Raw genomic sequence first — 27,179 nt, forward strand, 5'->3', positions numbered from 1 at the left:
CTTCCCCAGCCCTGGTCCCTATAGATAGGTAGGAGAGGAACCCTGTATGTAGGTGGCCAGAACTCTATGGAGGGGGATGACCAAGGTCTAAAGAGCCTAGAACAGTTGCTGCTATGTTTGGAAATTCACCAGGGAGGGGGTGTGTGTAGGGAATCCTGCCATATCCACATCCAGCACCCACGAGGGAAGAAATGGTGGCACCTGCTACTAAGTGAGTGCCAGAATCGAACGTTTGCTGACGCATATCCTGACGCATACCCTAAAAGCACTGTGTGATAGGGATGCCGATCTCAGCGACTTCCCTCCATTACGAGTATACTTGCCTTCGCTGCTGATGTCAGATATGTGAGCTCTGACATTATTACTGAAGTAATCGTCTTCAGAGTCAGAGTCAATCACCACATAGCTGAGTGAGGAGACAAGGAAAAACAACAGTGAAACGTCAGCACTACGGTCTTCTTTTCACGGCCTTTCCTAACGCCTCCACCATGAACATGAGCACCTGAAAACGTTCTGTTGCTGTTCCCCTTCTTCAGAACTACTCAATCATTATTCCTGATTTTCCATCTTTCAACCAAATCACTAAATCTGGCTCTATCCTGGCGAAAGGAGCTATCTGTCAAGTACTGAGTGAAATGGGCTGTCCGAAGGCATGTATGCCAACAGTTCTGGTGCAGGGCAAAAATGGACTAGGCAAATGTTAATTTCTGTCAGTTGGTGGCCATTTTCCTTTATCTTTACCTGTTACAGTCACAAATCCACTATTCCACTTCTACCATATTTACATTTAAGCTGCCAGGTTGAGGCGCCTTGGCTCTACTGTTGGTCACTCCCTCCTTTAAACTCTTTTTGGGATTTCTAAGCTACTGTTCTGTTTTGGTTCTCTTCCTGCCCCTCTGTCCACTCCTTCTCACTAACCTCTCTTCCTCAGCTCACTCCCAGGCTTTTTCCACAGTGCCTTCACACCAAGCTAATCAATTCCTAAGGACTGCGTGGATGTCACCTATCCGCCAACGCAAGCCATTATATCCAGCCCAACTGTGTGCCTGACTTCCAGCTCCACAATTTCTAACTACCTACCTGGAATCCCATGGGTAGGGCTGACTTGCAGTCCACACGTGCAGGAATAGCCTTGCCCAGTGTTTATTGATCGCGTCTGTTCTGACGGGTCTGGCAGTCATCCTGACTGATCCCCGTCTGTACTCAACCGGTCGTTAAATGTTTTGAGGATCGGCCCTGCCTACAGGCCCCTCCATTTACACAGGCCCAAAACTGAACTCAGCTCAAGGAAAACTGAAAAGCGGAAAGCCCCCTCCTTCCCCAGTTTCACCCTTCCTCCAATATCCCACTTACAGTAGCCTCCAGGGACTAGACCAAGAGCTGTGGGCATTCCCGGCAGGCCCATTAGAACAGATTTTCTCTACGTATTTGTTCAACATCTATCCCTTGGAGGCAGGAAGAAACCAACTTTTCTATTTAAAAATTGGACATTTAAATGTATTATCAAGTAAGGACTTTATTAGGTACAATACTGGAAGCCACAAAGAAACTACAATAAAGCATCTGAAACCTAAATGATGACCATGATGAGCACCAGATGATGGATAGAAGTGCTGAATCACTTTATTGTACACCTGAAACTAATAGTACACTGCACATTAACTATATTGGAATTAAAATTAAAAATTTTTACAATTACAAACAAAAATACTGTAGGGAGTGCCTGACTGGCTCAGTCGGAGGAGCAAGTGACTCTTGATCTTGGGGTTCAAAGTTCGAGCCCCATGTTGTGTGTAGAGATTATTTAAAAACAAAACAAACGAACATAAAAAACAACAAAGTCTTCAGAAAGATAAAAATAAAAAATAAAAAAATAGGGCAACCCTGTTGGGACCCCTCTCATTCTTGAGAGCTTTTTCTTTCTTCACTTAATAAACTTATATTGCTTTACTCACAAATAAATATATAAATAAATATAAAAATATTGTCAAAACACAGAAATTTCAAAATTAAAGAATAAAATAAAATGTAAATGGCAGTGATGAAAAGATCCTGCATCTCCTGTGATTGTGGAAATGTTTACACTACCACATAAATTTGTCAAATTTCACCAAACTATACACCTCAAAGGGTGAATTTTGCCATTATGTAAATCATGTTTCAGCACACCTGCTATGGTAATTCGAGGAGTCAACATGGAAACATCAGTTACCTAGCATCCTATTTTGGATTTATTCCTGAAAATTTTCTTAGCACCTCCTACAGTCTGGCACATGGGCCCATAAGGGCCTGAGGAGTAGAGAGTGGAAATTAGTGGACAAATCAATCACAAAGACATTCCGAGAAAGAAAGTGACCAATTAGATAACAGGCCTGGCAAAAAGATCTAATACTCTGAACCTGGCTGTGAGATCAGATACCTACTATGATCCTGAACATAGTGCTCAGAGAGGAAATGTGTTTTATTTGTCAATCTTCTTACCCACAACATCATTCCTCAACAAATGTCAAATGTCGCTAATTTTCCTACTCACCTAAAGTTCCTTTTCTGCTCCTTCTTTTTGGTTCCAACTAAATCAGAGAAGGAAAGAGTGTGTCAGGAAGCATTTGAAAGAGGATAATTACCCACATCTTTAACTCCCTAAAGCCTACGTCCAGAAGTTAGGGCTGGTTAAAATCGTTGGGAGGCTTATATCCCCCCACCCTATGTGAGCTAGAGAGGAAATAAAAGTCAGGATGCCTAGAATGAAAAAGGTCAAGGTGGCAAACCAAGCACAAAGAACTGCCTCTGCTCCTAATAGCAGGGAAATGACCTTCATCTCACCAATGTGGAGAGAGACCTTAAAGGAGACAGACCCTGGACCAGCTCACACCAAATGTCCCAAACCACATTTCAGTCATCTTCACAAAGACAGGGTTGTTACACCTTGAAACGGAAATAACCACTTTGAAGGGAAGCTACTTACAGGGCTCAAACTCTTCATCACTGCTTGAGTCCACAGTAAGAATGCAACTGTGAAAAATGAGATATGCATTGTTATAAAGGAAGGCCAATGAACATCGTTCGCAAGTCCATGAGCAGAGGATCTCGCATGGAGAGAACCACCCACCAGAGCTTCTGACATGCATGAAAAGTTTTAGGGAGTTAGGAAATTAAGATCACAGCAGGGGAGGTGAAGAAAAATTAGGAGTGACAAGTTGCTCAGTCTACCACAGAATCGAAAATAGGGGAAGGATGTTCATTGAGTATCATCAGCTACCAGCAAGAAGCCTGTTTTCTGCCAAGTGATCTATTTCTATAAAAGACATGAAAGCGGGGGGGCGCCCAGGAGGCTCAGTCCATTAAGCATCCAACTCTTGGTTTCGGCTCAGGTCATGATCTCAGGGTTGTGAGATTGAGCCCAAGGCGGTTGCCACACTCAGAGGGGAGTCTGCTTGAGGATTCACTCTCCCTCTCCCCACACCCACTCTCTCTGTTTCTAAAATAACTAAGTAAATCTAAGAAAAAGAGGAAAAGAAAGATATGAAAGTGATTTCTGAGACAAGGGCCACCCATGAAAGGACTCATGGATGAAGAGATTACAGGTAAAAATCAAAAGGACCAAAGAGGGAGGAGGTCCGCCTTGTAGGGCTTTACTGGTTTGAAGAGAGCCTACTGGAGCGTCTGAGTGGCTCCGTGGGTTAAGCCTCTGCCTTTGGCTCAGGTCATGATCTCAGGATGCTGGGATCGAGCCCCACACATCAGGCTCTCTGCTGAGCCTGATCCCCCTGTCCCCCCCACCAGCAGGCAGAGCATACTGCTCTGCCTCCTTGTGATCTCTGTCAAATAAATAAGTCTTTAAAGAAAAAAAAAGAAAAAAAAAAAAAAGAGGGCCTACATACCGGAACTGTGGTCTAGCTACATTGGCAAATGCTGAAATCCATTTCTTGGGGGGCAAACAAAGGGGGATTGCCCCAGCTGCAGCTGCTCCCTGCAGTGAACAGTGATGCTGGGTCCCTTGCTTCTCTGTCCCCCCACCCCCGTAATGTACCAGGCTGCTGCATAGGACCTAATCATAGGTTATCTTAGTGTGACACAGAGCTCAAAGAGGAAACCAAAAAGCACTAAAGGTGGACCTAATAGTTGCATCAAGCTAACCTTCGCCGCTTCTTGAGGGTGTTCATTTTAACCTTGAGATTGGATATCAGATTAACAATATATTGGATGGATAATATTTTTATATTGGGTTATAATATTGCATTGAAAATATTTTTTTTCTGTTTTTCAAGATACATGCTGGCTCACCCCCCTTGGTTCAATTTCCTGCTCATGTATCTGTCACTGTACACTGGACTTACTCAGGAGTAGACCTCAAATTTGTTTTCCATGTTTGTAATTTAAATTCAATTAACATATAATGTATTATTGGTTTCAGAGTCAATTTTTTTTTTAATCGGAGAAAAAAAAAAAACCCTCTTGCTGGGTGTATGGTTTCCCAGGTATGGGTCAAAAACATGACCTTGGTTCTCTTTTCTTAAAGATTTTTTTAAAAGATTTTATATATTTATTTGACAGACAGAGATCACAAGTAGGCAGAGAGAGAGAGAGGAGAGAGAGGAGGAAGCAGGCTCCCTGCCAAGCAGAGAGCCTGATGCGAGGCTCGATCCCAGGACTCTGGGATCATGACCCGAGCCAAAGGCAGAGGCTTTAACCCACTGAGCCACCCAGGTGCCCCAAGATTTTTTTTAATTTATTTGAGAGTATGTGCAAATGGGGCAGAGGGGTTAGAGGGAGAAAAAAATCTTTTTTTTTTTTTAAGATTTTATTCATTTATTTGACAGACAGAGATCACAAGCAGGCAGAGAAGCAGGCAGAGGGAGAGGAAGCAGGCTCCCTACTGAGCAGAGAGCCCGATGCGGGGCTCAATCTCAGGACCCTGGGATCATGACCTGAGCCGAAGGCAGAGGCTTTAACCCACTGAGCCACCCAGGTGCCCCCAGATTTTTTAAAATTTATTTGAGAGTACGTGCGAATGGGCCAGATGGGTTAGAGGGAGAAGAGAATCTTAAGCAGACTCCACGCTGTGAGCACAGAGCCTGAAGTGGGGCTCGATCCCAGGACCCCGAGATCATGACCTGAGCTGTAAGAGTTGGAGGCTCAACTGACCAAGCCTCCCAGGCGCCCCTGGTAATTTTTAAAATACAGTATTTCTGCTCCTCCATCTCGTCGTATTAAAAACAAAAAAGTATCTTGGGCTAAAAAAAGACTAGTCAGTGGCCAGGTGCCCCTGTAATACATTTCATCTTGTCTAAGCACAAGTACCACTAAAAAAAAAAAAAACTACCAAATGATGACAAACTATCAAATGTATAATGGATCCCAATTTCAAAACTGTGGGGAAAAAAGTCTCAGAATTGGGGCACCTGGGTGGCTCAGTCATTAAGCATTTACCTTCGGCTCAGGTCATGATCCCAGGGTCCCGAGATCGAGTCTGCATCAGGCCCTCTGCTTGGCAGGGAGCCTGCTTCTCCTCCCTCTACCTGACACTCCCTTGCATGTGCTCTCTTTCTGTGTCAAATAAACAAAATCTTAAAAAAAAAAAAAGTTTCAGGGGCGCCTGGGTGGCTCCGTGGGTTAAGCCTCTGCCTTCAGCTCAGGTCATGATCTCAGAGTCCTGGGATTGAGCCCCACATCAGGCTCTCTGCTCAGTTGGGAGCCTGCTTCCCTGCTCTCTCTGCCTGCCTCTCTGCCTACTTGAGATCTCTCTCTCTCTCTCTCTATCAAATAAATAAAATCTTACAACTTTACTATTACCACCCTACTCTATGCCACCATTGCCTCTCACCTAGACTTCTGTAAATAAGTTCCTGGGCCTCAGTTGTAAAACACACACACACACACACACACACACACCACTCATTTTGGGATGCCTGAGTGGTGCAGTCAGTGAAGCACTGGACTCTTGATTTCAGCTCAGTTCATGATCTCCAGGTCATGAGATCAAGCCCCTGCCAGTATCTACACTCAGTGAGGAGTCTGCTTGAGATTCTTTCTCTCTTCCTCTCCCTCTGCCCCTTTTCCCCCACTTTCTCTCTCTAAAATAAATAGATTTTTTAAAAAAAGAACCACTTACCTCATACAGCTACTATGAAAATTAAGTAAGATAATGTCTGCCCTCCTACAGGATCACGTACCTCTCCCACATTGTGGCATTTATCATACTATACCGTAATTGCTTCTTTACATGTTTCTATCTCCCATCCCAGACAGTAAACCATACAAGGATTCGGAAGTCAGTACTCAACTATTGGGCTGAATAAAAGAATGAATGAATCTCAAAAAGGGTCCCTTTTATTATTTTCCATCCTCCCACCCATACCCCCATAGAACCTTATTTTTAAAAGACTTGGCCTGGGGGGAAAAAAAAAGACTTGGCCTGAAAGATCTCACCAATAAGTTTCTCCATTTATAAAATTAATTACACATGCCACTTACATGAACCTTACATGAAGGTTATGTGAGGTACTGAGTGAGCCCAAAGAAAAAACAAACACACACACACAAAACCAGTCATCTGCATTAATGAAAACACAGTGCCCAGGTCCTAAGACATAGTGGCCCCGACTTGCAGCGAGGGTGGGTGGGGAGACTGGCCAGTCAATATCCAGCCTCAAGGGCCACCTCCACCCAGAACTCCAGGATCTGGTCTATCCCAGCTGTGGTTTCCAGAACTTGGGTCTCTCGATTCTTCATCAAATGCTAGAGGAAGGACTCCTGTTAACCAGCTTTGCAAGGGGAGAACTAATAATGCAGACCGCCTGCTTACTTCTCAGGAGAACTAATGCCAACCACCCGCCCAGGGCATTATTTGGGGCAAGAAAATGAGAGTCAGCGGGAGAGCTGAGAATTTTACCCTGTGCATATTTGAAAACACACATTAATTATTCAGCTGAATCCTGCAACAAGCATCTTTGTCCATTTAATTACTTTTATAAAGTGGATTTATAAAGTTGATTCCCAAACGTCAAAGTCATCAAAAACATGACCAATTTTATGACTCTTGGTATATTTGCTTAATCATTTGCAAAGGGTTAGATCAGTGCACGATTCAGGAGCATTACTATAACAGGATAATTTTTTTTCATTTGCTAATTTAGTAGGTAAATAACATTGAAATTTTCATTTCTTTTTATTACTTACGATGCGTATCTTCCAATGTTTATTTGCTGCATTCTTTTGCTAATTCCCCCTTCCATTTTAATGACTATCAATGTTATAATGTTTACCAGATAGCTTTCTGAGTGATTAAAAAACACTGGAAAGAGGAGAGGGAGAGGAACACTTTGTCCCTGTTCCTCCAAGAGTCCCATTCACCAGGAATAAACAATGTGTCTTATTATTCTTCTAGAAAGTTCTTAAACATAAGCACATACCAGCACAAATCAAGTGCACACATCTTTTAAAATAAATAGTATTATGCTACACAGATTGTTCTGTCACTGTAAGTTTTTCACTTTACGTATCTTAGTAGTCTTTCTGTTACCAGAACATACAATTCTTACCATTTTTTTTTGGACGAACAATAATTCATTCAACTACACCCTTAGGTCACTTAAACTTTTTCCAAATTGGTGCTATTACACAATCCTGCAACGAACATCCTTGTGTGTATTTCTCTGTGGACGTGTAATTCAATCATACATCCTTCGTTCCCAGAACTGAACCAAGACAAAGTTTCAGCCTGTACATGTCTACATATGATGAAATAAATATGAGTTATAGGAAGAAAGGACATGGGAGAAGGGGAAAAGGAGTCAAGAGCAACTAAATGTAAACACACAGAAAGGAATATATGACATAACCACATTTACGCACTTTGGTGTATGTGAACATATATATATACACACAGAAAATTAAATAAAATTCTTCTAACAGGGAAAGAAAAAGTCCTAGTAATTACTGGGTCAAAGGACATGGGCATTTACAATTTGGATATATCCAGATTGCCCTGCAAAAATGTTGCACCAATTTATATTCCCACAATGACTATAAGAAATTGCCTATTCTCCTACAAATTCACCAACTCCAGTTATTATCATTTTTTAAAATTTTGCCAACCTGATATATGAAAAACAGTATCTCATGAAAATTTTTTTCATTAAATATAAGTTAAGGTGAATAAATTTTAATGTCTATGGGCCAACACTATTTTTTCCCCTAAGAACTATCTTCTGAGATCTTTGGCCCATTTTCCATATGTGTGTTCACCTTTTTTTAAATTGTTGACCTGTAAAAGTTCTTTGTAGATGAAGAATAACAACACTTTATCATGGGTAATGTGAATACTTTTCCAGTTTGTCATTTTTATACTTCTGTTTGATATCAAACTGAGGCTTCCCCCACTCCAAAATTATTGGAAATGAAATCTGTTTTCTAACATTTTTAATGATTTCCTTTATTTTTAAATATTTTACCCATGTGTAATTTATTTTGTCGTAAGGAGAGATGAAGAATCCAATTCTCATTTTTTCCCAAATGGTTAGCCAATTATCTTCAAATTATTTGTTGATGAATCCATCTTTTCCCCACTGATTTGAAATGTCATTATCATGAACTAAGTTTTCATATTTGGGTATTAGGGTCGATTTCCAGACTCTCTGTTCTATGGTTTCTGCTTTCTCCCATATTATAAGCTTACATGCTTATCTGTGGAGGAAATCAAGGCAGTGTCCCCGGAGAGAGAGAGAGGACTTCAGAGATAAGACAAATATTTTAAAATACCCCCTTATCATGGAGAAGATAAACACTTCATCTGTGTACCTCTGGAGGGCAGCACAGTGAACAATGGGATAGAAGCACCTAAGACAAGTTTTAAGTTCATTAAAATGAAGAACTTTCTAGAAATTACACATATTCAACAATGCACTATGTTGTTTCATGGAGTTTTATGCTCCTGGGCACTAACAGAGACGTTATATATATAACAGCATTCGTGCATTGATTAAGAGGCTGGATTCCTATATGATTCTAAGGTTCCTTTTTACAATTCATTCTATAACCAAGTTATACACTCCACAGACTCGAAAGAAACATACACTTTTTGAGAAAGTCATTTGGCCAGCACAAGTATAACTACACTAAGAGAAAACAGAATTTTTCAAGTCTCACCAATCATCATCCTGGATCTTAGATTGGCCAGCTGCTTCTTCTGACATGTCCATGTCTACAGTCAAAACAAAAATATACTCTTTAAAGAACACCAAAACTCAGAACCAACACTTCTTTTCTCTTTTTTGTAGGCCCCATGCCCAGCATAGAGCCCAACACAGGGGATTGAACTCACAACCCTGATATCAAGACTTGAGATGAGATCCAGTCAGTGGCTTAACTGACTGAGCTACCCAGGTGCCCCGGGAACAAACATTTCTACATTCTGCATTTATCTTTGAGCAGCTTATTCACCCTAATTTGAGGCCAAAGCTCTGCACTGTGAAACTAGATGTATTTAAATGTTTGTTGCAGGCTTCTCCTGGCTGGAGAAAACTAGAGCAACACCCTCTCCCACCATGCCCTGCCAAGGTTCTCTGCAGACCAATCAGAAAGCCCAAAGCACATGGCAGTAACTTCAACTGCATCTTATAGCGATGCACCAGGGTAATCCATTCATTTATTAGTCCCCAGAGAAATTTTCTCCCCATTGTAAGGATTTACAATGCACTAATCCCCATTTAGGCCCTGGCCCATGAGTATCTTCTCTCAAAAGGGATTCCCATTACCCCCATCGCCACTGGCCCACCACTCTCCCCACACCTGCTCTCTACTCCCTCTCCCTACTCCAACCTCAAGCCCCAGAGTCTTCCACCTATCTGGCTTTGACCCCTCTACACTCTGCCATCCCTCCACCTCTCTATTCCTATTCCCAGGCACTCTTACATAGGCCAGCCCACTACATACCATTAGCCAACCTCTACTCTCCCCATCCCTTTACTGTACCCACACACCAATGGTCTTACATGGGACCAGGTCACCCCCATCCCCAACTGCTCTCCACCTTCCCCCAATGCCTTTATCTCCCTATGCTAGGTTTCTGCCTCAGCCTGCCTTGCATAAATACAGCCTCAAAACCTTCACTTACCCCGCCAAGACACCCCTACTCCCCCTTTGGGTCCCCAGGAGGCCTTACACCAAGAGGCTAAGACCCCACCCTCAAGACTTCCGGGGCCAGCCAGTCCCGCACCAATTAGGTCTCGACACCTCCACTTGCCCCCCGCTCCTGCCTGCACCTCCACGAGGTCTTAGAGCCAACAGGCCCAGACCCCGCCCCCAGCCAGTCTTGCACCAATCAGGTGCCTCGGCACTGCCACTCATTCTGCCCCCCCCCCCACAACTCCCCCACCACTTCCCCCAACTCCAGAAAGTCTTATAGCAACAGTCCCAGACTATGCTCCCTACACGTCCGCGGCCAGCCAGTCTTGTACCAATCAGGTCTCGACACCTCCACTCGCCACCCCTACCCTCCCACCACACCTCACCCCACGAGGTCTTAGACCCAACAGGCCCAGGCCCCGCCCCCAACACATCCGCGCCCAGCCAGTCTTGCACCAAGGAGGTCTCCAAACCTCCACTTGTCACCCTCATCCTCCCGCCACACCTCCCCCAACCCCAGTAGGCCTTAGAGCCAACAGGCCCAGACCCCACCCCCAACACTTCCGGGGCCAGCAAGTCTGGCACCAATCAGGTCTCGACACCTCCACTTGCCAACCCCCTCCTGCCTGCACTTCCCCCCACCGCAGGAGGTCTTAGAGCCAACAGGTCCAGACCCCGCCCCCAGCCAGTCTTGCACCAATCAGGCCTCGACACTGCCACTCATCCCCCCCTTCCCCACAACTCCCCCTCCACCTCCCCCAACCCCAGAAAGTCTTATACCTACAGGCCGACTTCACTCCCTACACTTCCACGGCCATCCAATCTTGCACCAATCAGGTCTCGACACCTCCACTCACCACGCCCACCCTTCCGTCTGCACCTCCCCCAGCCCCAAGAGGTCTTAGAGCCAACAGGCCCAGACTCTACCCCCAGCATTTCCTTGGCCAGCCAGTCTTGCACCAAGGAGGTTTCCACACCTCCACTCGCCACCCTCACAAGCCCGCCGCACCTCCCCCCACCCCACAAGGTCTTAGAGCCAACAGGCCCAGACCCCGCCCCCAGCCAGTCTTGCACCAGTCAGGTGCTTCGACACTGCCACTCATTCTGACCCAACAGGCCCAGACCCCGCCCCCAACACATCCGTGCCCAGTCAGTCTTGCACCAAGGAGGTCTCCACACCTCCACTCACCACCCTCCACCCTCCCGCCTCACTTCCCCTCAACCCCATAGAGTCTTGCACCAATCAGGACTCGACACCGCCACTCACCACCTCCACCCCCCTCCACCTCTCCCAACCCCAGAAATTCCTGGACCAACGGGTCCAGACTCCGCCCCCAGCCAGTCTTGCACCAATCAGGCCTCAAAAACGCCACTCACCATCACCCCCCCTTCACTCCCCCTCCTCCCTCTCAATCCCAGAGGTTTTACACCAACAGGTCCAGACCTCCTCCCAGCTCAGCCCCCCAGACAGCCTGCCCGCAACCAGGCAACCAGTCATACGCCAATCCGGCCTCAAAACCTCCACTCACCAGGCCCTTAGAACCTTCTCACTGCAGCTAGCGGATCAGACACACACCCCCTGCACCCCCCACTCCCTGCACGCACTCCTACCCACCCTCCATCTGCCCACATTTCCACCCTCATTCCCACCTCAATCCGCCCGCCAGCCTTCCGGAATCAGGCATCTAACACCCCCACGCCCTCACCAGCCCTCCACCTCCCCTTACTCTGCAATCTCAGCCAGTTCTTCCACTGCTCAGGCCTAGACGACCCCCACCTACAACCGTACACCACGTACCCAAGCCCCTTCTCCCTCATGCCCCCAATGGGATCTCCACAACCCCCCTTCCTCATCTTCGCTTCAGTGGAGCTAATATTGCTAAGAAAAAATTAAAATAGCTTTTTCCAAAAGCCTTTTTTAAAGTAGAAGTCGGCAAAACATTCTGCCATAATCTCAGTCCCAAGGTTCATAGTCCGGGCATGCGGCGGTCTGGATTTTAATTAAGCCCGCTCAACTAGGATGAGCTTCAAGACTGTTCCCGCTTCAGTAACCACTTAAGCCCCACCAGCCGCCTACCTGCTCCGGGCGCCTCTAGCGTGGCGGATCGTCACTTACCTCCAGCTAGTGGTCGATGCCAAGGGAGCTCCTGAGCAACTGCGAGGGGACGCCAGGCGCGAGACCTTTTATAGATCCCGGGCTCAACGTGGGGGGTGGGGGGATAGGAACTGACGTGTTCTCGTTCTCCCTGTACCCACCTATCACAGTGTGGTGTGTGGTGACGGGGCAAATTTAAACTTCGCGCCCAGGAACTCAAATTTGGCGCCCAGCTGCAGTGCTTCCGGAGTCAGGTCTATCACTTCCACGGGTGTTGCTTATTTTGTCACAGAAAGCGCTATTTCGCGCAGAGCTCTAGTCCCCGAGCCGACTTCTGTAGTTTGCTGATCCCTTAATTAACTTTCGAGTGACACAGAAGAACTGGGCTGAATCTTCCCCAAAGCTTCATCTTTGTGAGAATGTGGATAAAGCAAGCCCCGTTCCTTGCCAAAATCGCCCAAACCTCTAAGCTTGTTTGCCTGCCCCACCTACTGTGAGCTAGGGGGTATAGGGGAAAGCCACCTAGACCCCTAAATAAGAACAAGGCACCAATGCAACAGCACCTGGCAACACTTACTTCCAGAACCCTCCAGACCCTGGAAATAGAGGGGTTGGTTACTTGAAGCTTTTCGGCACTCACTCCGAGCACACCAAGAAAAACAAACTGAGGGGCGCCTGGGTGGCTCAACCTCTGCCTTCGGCTCAGGTCATGATCTCAGCGTCCTGGTCCTGGGATCAAGCCCCAAATAGGGCTCTCTGCTCAGCAGGGAGCCTGCTCCCCACCCACCCGCCCCGCCCGCCCCCTCCCCCCCGCCTCTCTGCCTACTTGTGATCTGTCAAATAAATAAATAAAATCTTTAAAAAAAAAAAAAAAGAAAGAAAGAAAAACAAACCGGGAAGTAAATGCTTTCTAGACGATGTCGTTTCTCCAGCAGACGCCCGTTAAGTTTCATAATTTAAGCATGTGCCCAAACGGAACACAAAACCTCCGTGCATGTAGAGATATCAATAATATTGCATTTATTTCATGCTAGGCACTGTTCCAAGTGTTTTATATGTATTTAATCTTTAAAACACCTCAGAAAGTAGGCAATGTTAGCACTGATTATAATATAGAAATCACACGGCTACAAAGTGCCAGCGCTGGGATTCGAACTTCAGCAATGGGAGCTCCAGCCCCGCATTATAGATTACTCAAAAATAAAATCTTAAGGGACGCCTGGCTGGTTCAGTTGGCTAGGCGTCTGCCTTTGGCTCAGGTCCCTATCTCAGGGTCCTGGGATTGAGCCTCTCCACCCGCCCCCCAAACCCTCATGCAAAATCAGGCTCGGGGCTGAGCATAGAGCCTGCTTCTCTCTCTCCCTCTGCCCCTCCCACTGATCGTGCATTCTCCCTAACAAAATCTTTAAATAAAATCTTTTTAAAAATCTAAACTCTTAAGCACCAAACTGCCTATATACATAAAGGTACTTTCTGAATGAGTCAGGAATTGGATAAGAGGGACTTATCATTATTATACAAACAACAAACTTGAAAGTTTACCTCTACAAGCCCCTTCTATAAAAATGGGAGCTACATAACTGTGCCTCAGAGGTTTGGGCAAAGAATCTGAACATTAGCTGTGATTAATATTAAGAGGTATGTGCTTCAGGTAAAAAAGGGTTAGGACTGGAATCAAATCTTGTTACCCAAGCTTATTCCAGATCCACAAGCAACTTCTACAGACTTGAGGCAGGAGGAGCTGAAGTGGACTGAAAAGGACAGAAAGAGGGGAGGAGTGAGAACCTTTGAATAGGATGCCTGACACCTTTCTTCCCCACCACCTTTTAGGAAACAAACACCCATCTACATCAGGACTTTGAGGGTCAAACCCCACAGAGCTTGGGAGGTAAATTAGCTGGGAAAAAATTTTTTTGTGTAATTTAAAGCTCTATGCCCCACGTGGGGCTTGAACCCACAGTCCCGAGATTGAGTCGCATGACCTACCAACTGAGCCAACCTAGCACCCCAGAAATATTATTGAAAATTTTTACTATCTCTGAGAAAACAGGTAGCAAAACAGTCTGTTCTGGTCCCTGCTACTCTGATATCCTCCCTCATACCTGTGGCAGAGTTCCACCACCACACAAACACGACTAGTTCACACGAAGAGTAAGACTACAGCAGTAGCCGAAGCCAGAGCAGTCACAGTCATTACGTAAGCCAAACAAAAACCACCATGAATGGGTGTGCTGGGAGTCACAAGCTTTGTCGTCCTCTAACAGATCCCAAGCCCACCCCTCTTCCACACCCGGCTGAGAAAACAAAATAATTCTTAAGATCACAACTCCACCAGGGAAATGTGCTCCTCCAGTTGTCTGGAGATGTTCCAATAGAAGTTTCATCACTGGGTGACCCTGTTTTTCTGTCCAACACTCAATCTCACAGAATACAAAATACATCAGCCATATTAAGGGCAAATCATTCATTTATTGTTTAAAGATCGCAAGACAACATCTGGATTTCTGTAGCACAATTTAAATGTTTTACTTTTCTGATAAAGCAGAGTATAATAGAAAAAACAATTAGTTTCCAGTGATATATCTATAGCTCTATTCAGAATTAAGTCTTCCACAGACATGTTACCTGGAAACAAAAGCCTATTACAATAAGCAAAGCTTCAACCAGAGCGGCTACTTTTCGTGCCAGGAAAAAAAAGTTCATCCCTATAGGAGGAATGATGTGCTATGTAAATGGCTGTAAGGTCACAGCCTTGAGGGCACTGGAAGTATATTCTCCTATTCCACAGTAAGTAGTTTGGTGCATTTCAAACATCAGTTTATCTGCAACCATGCTGGCAACCTCTGACTGGTAGTTCCATCGGGTAAAAAATAAATTAAATCCCTACACTGATGTTTCTTGATTTACATTTTTTAAAAGGTACACAGTTCATTTAAGATGTAATTCTAGCAAGAATTACATTTGAGACTCCTTGCTCAGATTTTGGTTAACAGTAAGAATCTTTCAAAAATTCAAGTTCTTATTAATCAATAATTTGTCAGCTAGGATACATTCAGGCATCAGCTGCAACTACAGAATAGGTGCACTGCCTCAGCGCTTTGGAAAGACATTATAATCTAGAACACTACTAGCAGACAAAAAAAATCTGTTACTGGAGAGCATAAGTACAGTACAGCAACACAAAACATATATTCATATGTCGGCTTATTTAAGCCTCAAGCCCTCGATCCTTTGTTGAAATTCAGTAATTGTATTCCTATGGGTTTTAATACCAAGAACTCAAGCTCCAGGAGGGCTAAAGTCTAATTTGTACTCCAAAACAAGTAGCAAAGCCGCTTGCTACTACTGAGGCTGATCTGTACAGACTTCAATACCAAGTCCAGAAGACAATTATTACATAATACCCGAGAAGGTCTGAAAAATAATTACTCATTTACATAGCTGGTCCTTCAGAGCGTTTTACCTCTAACATGTTTTTTGATGAAAATTATTTAATGTATCGAAGATAACTGTGACTTACTGATCAAATACGTGAATACTTATACTTACCTGGGATTTCATTTCTGCTGAAAGAAATAGGAAGAACAGGACTCACTTAAAAAAAAAAAAAAAAAAAACGAGAAAGGAAGGTAAAAATCTTATCACACACTATCACTTTTGGAAGCAGCATAGAGGGGCAGTCAAAGGTAAAACACTGGTGAAATAGGTCAAAACTAGGCCCCCCAAAAATCTATATTATTATCATCAATGACAGTACCACAACTATGCCCTGCATAATTAATAATCACTCCTAAGAATTTTCATTTGGCACCAGATGATGTGTTTAAGATAAACACTCTGGGATATTTAAAATCAGACTTCGTTTTGTTAGCTGAGTTATAGGAGAAACTTTAAAGGAGGGGAAGGGAAGAGAAGGAAATGGGAAACAGACCAGAAAAAAATTTTTGAGTCATCATCTAAACCAACAAAGCACTGATAGCTCCAAACATTAGGTCAGACACTAAAACGACTGATATAGGCTCAAGTGGTTTATAAAACCTATAAAAAAGACTACACCAGCAAAGTCCCCATTAATTTGTAGATTTCAGAAACTAAAACAAGGAGCAACATTTTAGCTTAAAACCTTATCTCAAGAGAATCATATACACTTCACATGAATAAAAATACCTGAAACCAAACATTTTTAAAAGCTCCAATACCCAAAGTATAAAGAAAATAATTAATTCAGAAGACTCAATCAATCCATGGAATCACAAAACGGCTGGACAATCTGTATCTCCCCTCCACACTAACCATCCCACGGAAGACCAAGGGAGATCAGACCTTCCAGACCTATGCACCACCTGGTTGCTGCAAAATTCTGTGTAGATTCCTTGTGGAACAGCAGTTTCCCATCTCGTGTCTCTCCCTATCACGCAGGAAGCAAGTCTGGCTGTGCTATTCTATTATCGTTTGTCACCCATCTGCAACATGATACCGTACAGATAAGCAAAAGTACATTATCTAGTTCCCTTTCCCCAGAAGGTTGAGGCTCAGGTATAGGGGCAATCTCCTGTGCATAGTCTTTATTTAGGCCGATTCAGTGACTTCAACAGGCTTAATCATGTGATCAGGTTTGTTGCCAGCTGCATAGTGCTCCCACATCTGTAGATAGAGCCGCTCTAGTTCCATTGTGTATTGTTTGGTGTTGAACAGAGGGCTAGATATTCTCTGCTTCCACACTTTGCCACGAATTTTCTTCAGGCTAGGCAATAAAACAAAAAAGAACCAAGCTTACAAATCAGAGCAGAAAAATTCAGAACCAGCCCTCACAAATTCCTAGTCACCTTTGTGGCAAAATACATGACTGTACTTCACACTGTGTTCTCTTCTGACTGGCCACACTGACCTCAACACTGAAAAAGGGAAGGATCACAGCTAACGTAACGCTAACACTTAGAATAATCAAGTTCGCCTCCACGTCCTCTGAAAATATTGTTTTTCCTAAAGAAGTATATCCACGAGATCCCATGCTTTCTCCATTTCAGCTCACTTCTACCTTTTCTACCTTCTACTCTTTCTTTTAAAAAGAATTGGCAATCACACGTGTCTACTCCCATGTACCAGTTAGAATGTACACTGCTTACCCTTTTCGTTAAGAGATTTAGCAATGTGTGTGTCAAAAAACTAAAATGTTAACAACCCTCTGACCGATCAGTAACACTTTTACATCTATCCAAAAGGAAATGATCAGAGATGCAGGCAAACCTGGCCATGCAAAGATGGTCACTGAAGCATCATTTACAATAGCTAAGCCACGAATATGAAATGAAGTTTTCAGTTTATGAATATTTTAATGAAATAGGAAAAATACTCCAAGGGATAAGAAATATACTATCTCTACTGCCATAATTTTCCACTTACACGTGAATTACTTATTTAGATATTAGCAAAAAGTGTTCCTAATTATCACCAAGAACATGGTTTTATTCAAAATAGGGAAAAGAAGCAATCAGTCCTTCACTGGGAACAGACAGGTAAAGAATTCTCAATTCCTCTTCTGAATATGTAAGAGATATGTAATATATGAGATTCTTCTTCTATGGAGAGAATTACTACCTCAGAGGGAGAAGCTGGAACACTTTTATGCATTTTTAGAAGCAATTAATGAAAAAGTTTTAAAGTTTTTGTGACAGAACTAGTAAAATGGCTATACATTATGTTGGCTTCAACCCAACCATGACTATATTAATGCTACCTTTCAAATAAATGTACTTCTGTGCTCTATTTTTCTAAGTTCTGTATGTCAACGGGAGAATGGTTGAACTGTGCTACATCCATACAATGAAATACTACTCAGCAATTAAAAAAAATGAAGTACTGATATAGGCCAACATCAGGGATCAATCTCACAACATTATACTAGATGAAAAAAACCTATAGAGTGCATACTGTATGGTTTCATTTGTATATGGTTCTAGAAAGGCAAAACTAAGTTATGGGGAAAAAATTTCAGGACAGTAGTAGTTGTCCTGGTGTGAAGGACCAACTGAGAAGGAATGTGAACGAACTTTCCAGAGTGATGATAATGTTTCCATATACTGTTACAGGTTTGGGTTACAAAGGCAGGTCTTAAAACTCAAATTTAAGATTTATGCATTCCACTGTATATAAATTCTGCCTCCAAAAGAATATTAAACTCTAAGGATGTCCATTCTTAAGTATACAGGAGTATGGAGGTCTGTAATGTACTTCAAAATGTATCATATAAGATGGATTGCTATATGGCTAAAGGAATAAAAAGAGGAACAGATACGTAATAAAGCAAGGATAGTAAAGTGTTAGTGGTAAAATCTAGGCAGTAGGTACAGAAGTTTATTGTAAGACTGAAAACTTTTATAACAAAATGTTGGAGAAAAGTATCATATGAAATCAACTAAGCTCCAAAAAAAATTTTTAAATACACTAAAACTAAAACATTTACTGTAGTTATCTCTAGAATGATGGACACAAACCTTAATTTTTTTAATGACTGAGCTCAAAATTTTCAATCATTCTTCTTAAATATATATGATATTCAATGAAGATTTTGAAAATATAAATGCTTAACATCTTCTGAATGCTTACCAAGAACTTTTGTTAAGTGCTTTACATGGAACACCTTTTTTTTAACCCTTACATCTCTGCAAGGTAGGTACTATCATGCATCCCCATTTTGCAGATAGAAAAAGCAAGGCACGTAGAGACTAACTTGCCCAAGGTCACAAACCTTATAAGTGGGAGGGCGTGGATTCAAACCGCCAAGCGGTCTCTCTAGAATATGCTACTTCTCAGAAAAACAAGAAGAAAAAAAATTACCTAGAATACCCAAAGAAAAGCCTCATTTAAGAGAGAAACACTACTTCATTGTAGGCTAAAGCACCACTTATCTAAGCACCACCCCCCCTCTAATTCCCACCCACTTAGGGCACTGAAGTTATGCTGGCATTTTCCCTTAGGCTATAATGAAGATGTAGCACCCTAATAGGGTCAAAGGTCTGGCTGTTTTCCCTAGACTCTTCAAATTTTGAGGAAGGGTTGTACCAATTTACTCACTGTCTGAAATGTATGAAAAGGCCAGCATCTGGATGCTCCCTCATCCCTTGTATCATACTAAAAATATTTATTTTCTGGCAAATAATGGCTATACTACAATGTTATTTTATATTTGCATTTCTACAATGTTATTTTATATTTGCATTTCTACCTCTACAGAGGTTGAAACTTTCTCTTATTAACCAGTTGTATTTCTACTTGAGTGAGTTGTCTGTTCATTTCCGTGTTTAGTTTCCTTTTAAGGAATTTAAGATATGAATGTTCTTTGGTCTTTATATAACCAAGCTATTATTATTTGACACAGAAACAAAGATTTTCTTTCCTTCTTTGCTTGCCTTTTTATTTTCTTGACTCACTTTTATTCAGCCATTTACTCTTTACATAGTCACACCTATTGATCACTACCTTTTATGGAAGTTCAGAAGTTCTCTCATCTAGAGATCATACAACTAAATCACCTATTTCATATTATCCTTATTTTATGATTTCATTGTGTAACATCTATATCCTCTCTAAATTTTCCTTATCTATCTCCTTTACCATAAAATTCGTTCACGGAAAAGTTTACTTACTATTCTAGGTCAGTTCCCAGTTTCACAGCTATGTCTTCATATTCTTGTCTATTTTTAGCAATAAGCTCAAGACAACCTAAACAAGTGAGCTGGGAAGCTGCAACTCGAGAAGCAAGAGTCTCTCCTGCAAAAAAAAAAAAAAAAAAAAAAAAGAGAGAGAGAGAAAAAGAAAAGAGAACAGACTGCACATCTGAGGATATAAACAGCAGTTATTAATGTTGTTTGTTATGTACCCCATACAATGCAGATGAAGAGAATGGAACGAAGTGCTTATATTTGAAACAAAGCTCATTTTTTATCATCTTGCCCTAAGTGCTGCTTCTAGTACACACAATTTCACCTAAAAAAATGTTTCCCCTAAAGGAGGTTTTAAAAGGAAGATTCCAATGATTTATGGGCAACTCACCTGGCATAGTGACCATGGGTGTTCCTGCCCAGAGAACATCCATCCCTGTGGTGTGTCCATTACAAAGGGGAGTGTCCAGGCAGACATCGGCCAGCTGGCCTCTCCTGACATGTTCCTCTTTAGGAGCAACAGGTGAAAAAATGATACGGTTTTGGGGAAGGCCCATGTTTTGCGCATACTGTTGAATATTAGGTTCTCCTACTGCTGGAAACCGCAACAGCCACAGCACACTATTGGGAACACGCTTTAGAATCTAAAACAGGGAACATAAGAATAGGTTTTTTTTTTTTTTAAAGATTTTATTTATTTATTTGACAGAGATCACAAGTAGGCAGAGAGGCAGGCAGGGAGAGAGTGGGGGAAGCAGGCTCCCCACTGAGCAGAGAGCCCCATGTGGGGCTCGATCCCAGGACCCTGGGATCATGACCTGAGCTGAAGGCAGAGGCTTTAACCCACCGAGCCACCCAGGTGCCCCAAGAATAGTTTTTAATAGCAGTTCTGCCCTTCTCAAGAAAGGCTCTCATAGAGCTCTAATAATTCTACCCCTCTATTCTTGTCACCCAGATAGCAGCCTACAATGAACTGTGTCTTTACCTCATAGATGAATTAGATCAACTGAATTACAGGTTCCTATTGTGCTTAGCTGTCCCCAGAGTTCAAAGAAAGAGAAAACTGACTTAAGACACAAAACAAGTTACTAATTGGCAAAATCTGAGGCAGCTGTGTCCTCTGGGAATCATTATTGACAGTGGTTTTTGCCGATGAGCAAGAAATTTTCCATTTCAAATTTTAAATCCCCCAGCATGACACAACAAACAGGATTAGCTCACACTTGCCTGACTACGTGCCTAATCAAGATCAGGTGTCAGCAGACTTTTCTGTAAAGGACCAGAGAACAAATATTTTTGGCTTTGCAACCACATGGACTCTGTCATAACTACTCAATTCTGTCCTTGTCACTGGAAAACAGCTACAGACAGTATGTAAACAAGCAGGCGTGACTGTGTGTATAAAAGTTACAGAAACAGGGCGCCTGGGTGGCTCAATACTGAGCCTCCATATACTACAATACTTGTAGACTGTCACACATGGCTGGATGTGGACATGATGCTTTTGCTTTCAGTTTAGACCATGGGTTGGTAAACTATAACCTGTAAGCCAAATCTGGCATATTGTCTGCTTTGTTAAATAAAACTTAAATGGAACATATTTATACTCCTACATTTACATAATGTCTATGGTGCTTGCCTGCTCCAAATGGCAGAGTTAAGCAAATGCAACAGAGTACGAACTACAAAAAACAAAAATAATTACCATCTGGCCCTTTAAAAAAAAGTTTGTTGATCCCTGGTTTTCAATACGTAAGTTTAAAAGGTTCTTAACGTGATATTTATACACTGGAAGGAAAAATCAAGGAGCACCTGGGTGGCTCAGTCATTAAGCATCTGCCTTCGGCTCAGGACATGATCCCAGGGTCCTGGGATTAAGTCCCACATTGGGCTCCTTGCTTAGTGGGAAGCCTGCTGCTCTCTCTCCCACTCCCCCTACTTCTGTTCCCTCTCTAGCTGTGTCTCTCTCTCTCTGCTAAATAAATAAATAAATAAATAAATAAATAAATAAATAAATAAAATAAAGTAGGGCTGCTGGGTGGCTCAGTTGGTTGGGCAACTGCCCTAGACTCAGATCATGATCCTGGAGTCCCAGGATCAAGTCCCGCATCAAGCTCCCAGCTCTGTGGGGAATCTGACCTTCTCCCCTCTCATCTCTCTCTCTCAAATGGATAAATAAAACCTTAAAAAATAAAATAAAATAAAAATACTGTGTCAACTACACTCAAAACAATTTTTTTTATTTAAAAAAAAAAATCAAAAATGGCTGAAAAATCTACTCTTTTGTAGAAATGAGCACAACAGCTCCTGAATGGAAGTGGAGGCCAGCCTTAGTAACATGGTCTACATAATCTCTACCAGTTATTTAGACATGAATAATGAATCTACCCATACTCACATTTGCCCACATCTGCAAAGTAGAAGGGTCGATTTTGTATAACTGATTAAAATTACAGTACACAATGGCATCTTCTGGTAACCCATACTGAGAACGTGTGGTTACAATAATGGTACGAGGAACCTCTTCTCCAGTGGCAGCTTTATTGTTGATCTGGAACATGAAAAACAATACATGTTTATATTTAAAGCCATTTATATTTAAAGCCAGCAGCATCTGGTATTTTTTAACTAATGAAGAATCCTTGGGGTGCCAGGTGGCTCAGCAGGTTGGGCATCTGACTTCTGATTTCAGCTCAGGTCGTGATCTCAGGGTTTTCAGACTCCGAGGCCAGCAGTGAGTCAGCTTGAGGATTTTCTCTCTCCTCACTCTGCCCCTCCCCCAACCTGTTCTCATACACACATGCACACACGCTCTCTCAAATAATCTTTTTTTTAAAGATTTTATTTATTTACTTGACTGACAGAGATTCCAAGTAGGCAGAGAGAGAGGAGGAAGCAGGCTCCCAGCAGGGAGCCTGATGCAGGGCTCGATCTCAGGAACCTGGAATCATGACCTGAGCAGAAGGCAGAGGCTTTAACCCACTCAACCACTCAGGCACCCCTCAAATAACTATCTAAAAAATAAAGAAAGAAAGAAACCTTCAGATGCCAAATAGTATAACCATTAAAAGTTATGTCATTTGAACTATGAAAAAATTCTCATGACATATTAAGTCAAAAAACGGAAAATGTTACAGTATTCTCTTAATGGGGGGGGGGAACCACTCCACACCTTCAAACTTATGACTCAAGCCAAAAAGTTCTTTTCAAAACCTTATTATTCCAACAGCAAGCTTTGCTTATTTTCTTAAGATTTTATTAATTTCACACACACACACACACACACACAGAGCTAGAGAGGGAACAGAAATAGAGGGAGAAAGAGAAGCAGGCTTCCCATGGAGAAGGGAGCCCAATGTGGGGCTCGATCTCAGCATCCCAGGATCATGACCTGAGCTGATGGCAGACACTTAATGACTGAGCCATCTAGGCACACCCCTTTTCTGCTTATTTTTAATGAATGAAATGTCCTTTGCTAAATCACACCCACCCTTGAAGGCTAAATTTATTCCTCCAAATGATCTCTCCTGCATCTCCTCATACTGATGATCACTATTTTTAAGTATCTACATATACAATTAATTACAGCCTTACCTTACAATTCCCACACATCTGGGTACTGCCTTAAACTGTTATATAACTATTCCAAGTATGCATGGACATTTCATACATTTGGGCATTGTGTTCTAAACTCAAAATTCTTTGTCCCTGTGCATTTCAAGAATTATACACGTTTTTTCCTGAAGTCAAACATGTCTGTCCTATTTCAAATGGCAGTTAATCAGAGATTAAGAGAAAACACACCATCTTTTTAACCCAATACACACTGTAAGTGACTATTATCAATTTCTTTGCCTTAACAAAAGCTAGCCTGAGAGAAAAGAGTTCATTTTGAGCACCTTTAGTATAAACTATTACACCACTAAAACTTTTAACTCCTGAGAAATCCTTGCCTTATAATCTTGACAGAGCTACATACTCACTCCAATATACAATATATATTTACTGAACACATAGTACATTACTGTGACTAAGACATGGACCCTAAAGGAATTCAGTTCAACAGAGAATACACAACACAACAATGATAACATGCTGTGCTGGATATAAAATACATCCCAGGTATTACAGAAGCAGAAAAGACAAGTAGCACAGAACAGGAAAGGTGAGATTAGCAGATTAGTGATAAGGACAGGAATGGATTCCTGGAGGAACTATCTGAACTAAAAAGTCTTAAAAGGAAAGAAGACTTAACTAGGGAAAGAATGAGTAACAGAAGCAAGAAACTGTATTAAGTACAGATAATTATTCACTGTTGATAAGAAGAAAGCCACAGGCAAGGAGTAAGAACATATTGTTAACCAAGTAGACCCTCATTAAGTGAGCTACTGGCTGAATCCAAGAGACTTTTAAAATAAGACAAATTGAGGGGCACCTGGGTGGCTGAGTTGGTTAAGCATCTGCCTTCGGCTCAGGTCATAATCCCAGGGTCCTGGGATCAAGTCCTACATCAGTCTCCCCGCTCAGCAGGGAGCCTGCTTTTCCCTCTCATCCTTGCTTACACTATCTCTGTCTCTCTCTCAAGTAAATAAAATCTTTTAAAAAATAAAATAATAAAATGAGACAAATCTATGTAAGATGCCAATTTCCACTGGACTCAATTCCTCAACTATTAAACAGGGATAATGATGCTTATACCTCCTGGAGTTATTATGAGACTTAAAGGGGATAAAAGAATACCTGGTGGTACATATTATGCTCTATTCTCTCCTCACCTGGGTAGTTGCTAGTCCATTGCTAATACTGAACCCATTAATTGTTATCTGAATTTGCCCTCTGTTAATCATCTCGATAACTGCTTCCGCAATGGTATTCATAGGAATAACGGGCATATTAAGAGCTGTATTACTGCTGTCACCATTGTCTCCTCCATCAGGACACTTCATCTGTAAGGAAAAAATGACAAAATGTATCATTAGGGATAAGATCCCAAATGCAGATAACTTCATTTCAATGACAATATTGACCAGGTTCTGACCTTGACAATTTTCACATCCGGCAGACTATCAAGAAATGCTTTGAGGTCGATGCCATTAAGAACAATCCGATTATCATAGATGTGACCATTGGACTTAAAATCGATGACTGCTTTTTTCTAATTAAAAAAAAAAATGTTTGAGACAAATCTTTTAGGATTCTTAGGGACAACAACAAAGAAATGACTACAGTTCTTTGCAACATCCACATAGCACTGTTTTTCTACCTACCTTCAAGTGAGGGAACATATTAGCATGATCACCAATAAAGAAAGTATGGGGCATATAAGCCAGTTTCTCAGAATACTGCTCAGCAACTTCAGCTGGTGACGTTTCCTGATCAGTGATGATGTAGTCCATGAAAAGTGCACCACTAGTCCCAGGGTATCCCAGCCACATGGCCTAGAAGAAAAAAGAAACCAGGCCAAAACCTAAAAATTTTCATCAAAAGAGTTCAAAACTAAATAAACATACAAGAAGGGTTGACTTCTTTAGCCAAGAGAGATGATGTAGTATCTCAGACTACCTTTTGAAGTGTTAAATGTTTTTCCAATTTACAATACCAAACAACTGTTTGTACTCAACCATGAATTGCGTGTCTCTAATCATGTGCCTGTGCATATTGTATTCGACACTCAAAATTCTTTATCCCTGTACATTTCAAGAACTATATTTTATTTTTCTTAAGTCAAGCATGTCTGTTATTTCAAATGCCAGGTAACCAGGGGGGCGGGGGTAGCAGCAATCACTCTTTTGAGCTCAATAAACATTGTGAGCAATTACTATTTAGTTCCTTTACCTGAATAGGAGCAGGCCTGAGAGCAAAGAGTTCATTTCGAGCACCCTTGGTATAACCATTCATATTTACAAGGATGTGTATGCCATCCTGATGAATGCGATCAGCTGCTTTTCCATTGCATGGAATCTGTGGAATAAAAAAAAATAAGAACTATGTGTAATCTCAAACTAATTCAATTAGCTTTAATGGCAAATAGAATTCAGAGTCATAGGTGCAAAACACGGTAACACAAATTACATTAATGCAGCATTAAAATGTGGCTAAGTGCCATTAAAATGGGCCCAAAACATTACAGAAAAAGAATACGCAGGAAGAGGAGTTTACTCTATATTGAACCTATGAATAACAAGACTTCCTAGAGGACTGGTGTTTGAAATGGGCCTTCAAAGATGAGTAAGGCAGTTGGACAGAACAGAATCTCAACAGAAAACAAAATGAATAAAGAACCAGAGTAAAGTGCATGGCAGATTTTGCAAATGCTGAGTAGATCACTTCTGTCTGGTTTAAGGTATATATGAGGGCAAATGGCAGGTGAAAAGCATTGACAAACATGGCTGTGCTCAGACTTAGAAAGACTGTGAAGGCTGGGGTGCCTGGGTGGCTCAGTCAAGCGTCCAACTCTTGATTTTGGCTCAGGTCATGATCGTAGGTTCATGAGATGGATCCCTATGTCGGGCTCCACACTCAGCATGGAGTCTGCTTGAGATTCTCTCCCTCTGTCTCTCCCCACCCCAACTTGAGCCCTCTCTCTCTAAAAAAAAAAAAAAAAGACTGTGAGGGCCCTGCTGAAGAGTTTAGACTCCACAGTCAATAAGCAATGGGTCCCTGAACATCCCAGATGTGGAGGACAATATGCTTCTTGGTCAGAGTCTAAACACTACATCAGGAAGGGTTACGTATACTCCCAAAGCAACAGCTACATTGCTGAAAATGGTGGCACACACTATTTACTAAATGACAAGATCTCACAACCCTTCTGCTGGAACTTGAATGATTCATGTATCAATTACTAGATATACCATACACTGCATATCCCTTTTAGTCACCAAAGTGACCCACAGAATCTATAAAGAAAAACCTCTAGACCAAGCAAATTAATACCTCCACAAGTTTCAATCTTAATTTTGTTTAAAGATTTTATTTACTGGGCGCCTGGGTGGCTTAGTGGGTAAACCTCTGCCTTCTGCTCAGGTCATGATCTCAGGGTCCTGGGATCGAGTCCTGCATCGGGCTCTCTGCTCAGTGGGAAGCCTGCTTCCCCCTCTCTCTCTGCCTGCGTCTCTGCCTATTTGTGATCTCTGTCAAATAAATAAATAAAATCTTTTTTTTTTTAAATCTTAAAAAAAAAAGATTTTACTTATTTGACAGATTTTTAAAAATCTTTAAAAAAAAGATTTTATTTACTTATTTCACATAAAGACAGACAGTACAAGCAAGGGGAGCAGCAGGCAGAGGGAGCAGAT

At 42.1% G+C, this 27,179-nt stretch overlaps 1 protein-coding gene and 1 long non-coding RNA gene across 6 annotated transcripts in view; both read right to left on the bottom strand.

The window, feature by feature from the left end:
- Positions 1-323: 323 nt before the first annotated feature.
- Positions 324-13,956, bottom strand: LOC309856510. Of its 2 annotated transcripts, XR_014307240.1 has the most exons (6): positions 13,909-13,956; positions 12,382-12,580; positions 9,148-9,202; positions 2,966-3,012; positions 2,534-2,570; positions 324-406 (listed from the first exon to the last, which is right to left on the bottom strand). It is a non-coding gene; the product is annotated as an uncharacterized lncRNA (long non-coding RNA). The 2 variants fall into 2 exon arrangements; XR_014307241.1 differs by lacking the exons at positions 12,382-12,580; positions 13,909-13,956 and adding an exon at positions 12,203-12,270.
- Positions 13,957-14,669: 713 nt separating this feature from the next.
- The window catches only part of OGT (O-linked N-acetylglucosamine (GlcNAc) transferase), a 35,033-nt gene continuing 22,523 nt past the window's right edge, over positions 14,670-27,179 (bottom strand). For 2 of the 4 annotated variants that reach the window (XM_082716155.1, XM_082716156.1), the window contains exons 15-22: positions 25,717-25,842; positions 25,149-25,319; positions 24,920-25,036; positions 24,657-24,827; positions 22,280-22,432; positions 20,273-20,525; positions 19,867-19,990; positions 14,670-16,964 (exon numbers count right to left, since the gene is read on the bottom strand). In XM_082716155.1, the coding sequence (XP_082572281.1) occupies positions 16,790-16,964; positions 19,867-19,990; positions 20,273-20,525; positions 22,280-22,432; positions 24,657-24,827; positions 24,920-25,036; positions 25,149-25,319; positions 25,717-25,842 (1,290 nt within the window). In that variant the 3' untranslated portion in view covers positions 14,670-16,789. The remainder of the gene's footprint in view (positions 16,965-19,866; positions 19,991-20,272; positions 20,526-22,279; positions 22,433-24,656; positions 24,828-24,919; positions 25,037-25,148; positions 25,320-25,716; positions 25,843-27,179) is intronic. The other 2 variants (XM_082716157.1, XM_082716158.1) reach the window with 1 other exon arrangement.

Source organism: Mustela nivalis (assembly GCF_964662115.1).
Source record: "Mustela nivalis genome assembly, chromosome: X".
Taxonomy (NCBI): domain Eukaryota; kingdom Metazoa; phylum Chordata; class Mammalia; order Carnivora; family Mustelidae; genus Mustela; species Mustela nivalis.